Source organism: Pteropus vampyrus, unplaced genomic scaffold (assembly GCF_000151845.1).
Source record: "Pteropus vampyrus isolate Shadow unplaced genomic scaffold, Pvam_2.0 Scaffold414, whole genome shotgun sequence".
In the NCBI taxonomy this organism is placed as follows: domain Eukaryota; kingdom Metazoa; phylum Chordata; class Mammalia; order Chiroptera; family Pteropodidae; genus Pteropus; species Pteropus vampyrus.
Window position 1 is genome coordinate 99,040 of NW_011889195.1, and position 2,661 is coordinate 101,700.

General features: G+C 65.4%; 1 protein-coding gene across 5 annotated transcripts in view; it reads right to left on the minus strand.

Annotated features, from left to right (window-relative positions):
* The window catches only part of PBX1 (PBX homeobox 1), a 269,022-nt gene that overhangs the window by 17,453 nt on the left and 248,908 nt on the right, over positions 1-2,661 (minus strand). For 4 of the 5 annotated variants that reach the window (XM_011380903.2, XM_023523794.1, XM_023523797.1 and 1 more), the window contains one exon: positions 627-739. The exons of the other annotated variant lie outside the window; for it this stretch is intronic. In XM_011380903.2, the coding sequence (XP_011379205.1) occupies positions 627-739 (113 nt within the window). The remainder of the gene's footprint in view (positions 1-626; positions 740-2,661) is intronic. 5 annotated transcript variants of the gene reach the window in all.

The window sequence follows — 2,661 nt, forward strand, 5'->3', positions numbered from 1 at the left end:
GTCCTGAGGGGTGGCGAAGGCGAGCTGCTCACGAGGGGCCACCGAGGGGTCATGCCACACGCCTGAGTCACGCCTCCCATCGGGGACAAAGACTCATCACCAGAACTCAAGTCCTCGCACCTTCGGGAAGACTGAGAAGAGGTGCCCGGTCGCCTGGCTGGGTGTTTCTAAAGATGCACGTGGAGACGCGGGCTACTAAGGCATCTGCCGGCTCACTCGGCGCCTCCACACCGGGCAGACGGTGAGCGTGAAAACCCACGACAGCAGGGAGCCGGGGGAGCGGGGCAGGGCCGAGCGCCTCCTCCCTGTCCTTCGGGGAACAGAGAAGACGCGGGACCGCTGCCTGCTGAGCCCGGTCCCCTGGCCCTGGGCTTCCTCTCCTGGCCCCGCCTTCCTGCCGTGACTGACAAGCCAGAGCCAAATGCACTCACAGAATGTGGACGCGGTTCCCGTGACAACGGCTGTCTTTGTTTTGGTTTGGTTTGGTTGTTGGTCAGTTTTTGTCTCTACGTGTCCCCCGCGCGCTCTCTCTCTCTCTCTCTCTGGACAAGGAGCAGAAGCGCCAACAGGACTGAGGCTCTCGGCCGCTGGCGCATTCGCCTGCCGCACATCGGCTGGGTCCCTACCTGTGATTGCACGTTGGCTCCAACCTGGGCCCCTTGGTAAGAGTCCCCATTGAGTGACTGCACGCTCATGAACAGATCTCCAGAGTTTGACATGTTAAAAGAACTGGAAGAACCTGAAAGGAAAGAGCGAGGCACCGGATCACAGAAAGGAAGAGGCCCGACCCCCGCAGCCGACGGCCGAGAGGAAGCGCGCCATGCAGAGCGGCCCCACGGGCAGAGGGTGAGATCGCGACGCCCGGCAGCCGGAAGCAGCGTGGGGAGCAGAGCAAGCGCGGAGGGAGCGTGCGGCCCGCGCCGCCTGGGGCCGCGGGGCGCTCCCTGCAGCGCCCTGGGCTGCGAGGGGACGTTTACTCCTCGCGACTCCCAAGCGGAGAGAGCCGCCGGGCCCAGGATCTCCCTCTCGTGCCCCTGAAGTTCTGGGGTCGGCAAGCGGGAGTCTGTGGGCTGGTCAGGGACACGTGTCACCACCCTGGTGCACAGCACCTGCTCGGCTGGGTTCTAAGCGTGCTAGTGCCAAACCCGCCTGCTGCCCCCTGGGGAGGGGCGTCGCGAAGGCAATGCCCCATGGGGGCTGGCCCTGTGGTACGAGCCCATTGCCATTCCTGATTTCTAGAAAAAAAGGGGCGTTCCTGGCTGGGTGGCGAACAGCCCTAGAAAGCCGCCAGGAGGGCAAGAGCTCGTGTACTGTGCCCCTGTCCCCCGCCTCCTGCCGTCATGGAGGAAGACGAAGCAGAGATGTGCCGGGGACTCTCGAGCACGCACGGAACGTGACACGCGGGCGATGATAATAATAATTAATAAGGAACAGAGGTGGGCCTCGAGCAGAGCGGTAACCCGTCTGCTTTCTGCTCCTGGCGATGGAACCTTCTCCCCAGTACAAGGCTTCAGGTCCATCCTGGCGCCACCTGGGCCCCACGGTGTCACGGGGGGAGACCTAGCCCACCCTGCAGCTCAACATGAGGGTGCGGAGAAGCTTGCTGTTACCCCGAAGCCATCGTGCAGCTCAGCGCATTAGGAGAGAAAGCTGGACATGCCGAGTGGGTTAAAACGTGACGTTAGCCAGGAAAGGGGAGGCCCGCGGGGCCCAGGTCGGTTCCGCTCTGCTGTCCTCACCCCTGACTGCTGACTCTGCGCTCCTGCCCTGTGCCCCAGACAGCCCTCGTCCGTGTGGCCTCGCCCGGCAGCGGCTTGGGCCCGGCTCGCCCGGAGGGGGATGCGGGTCGGAGGCTTGACTCCGCCGCAGAGGGCCGGCCAACCCAGCTGCGTCCTAAACTCTGCCTCGCTGCCCCTCACACGTCCCAGGCAAGAGCCATGGAGGGGAAGCGAGGGGCTCGCCCGAGGACCGATCACCTGGGGACAGCCTTGGGGTAAGGAATGGCCCCCGGTCTGTGCTCTGTGAGATGTTTACCCACAGGCAAGGAGCCAGCTAACGACTCTGTGACACGTGCTGGCCCCTCTCTTCTTGTGGGAAAAAGGGGACGCGTGCTTTGGGGGTGCACCACCCCGAGAACTGGACCCACCACAGCTCTGCGAACACGCCCCTCGTCCGGGGGAGCCAGGCCTGAGCAGGTGGCTTTGGCCGGGTGCTGCCACATCCCTCCCGCAGCGGGCACAGGTCCGCCTCACGGAGCGGCCGGAGACCCAGGCCTCGGCGCCCAGAAACAACCTGAATGACAGCAGCCGTTTGGTCACGAGCTGCAGCCCACGCTCACATCTCGACGGCCTCAATGCCCGGACGGTCAGCTCTGAGACGCCAGACGACAGAGGCGCATGCGACGGCAGGTCCGCTTTCCCCGCGGGCCCCGGGGGAAGCCAGGCTCCCTGCTTCTCTGCCGGCCAAACGCACACGCGAGGAGCGTGGCTGACGCCCGCTGGAAGCCAGTCCGTGCCACGGGGGCCTGGAACGTGCCGCCTGCGAGACACATGCGGCCGCCGACTCGGGAGACCGAAGATGTGTGTGCACAGGTGACCGGCGCCCACGTCTGTGGCCCTACGTGCTGGCGAGGACGGCACCGCCGCCCTCCTGTGCCCACGG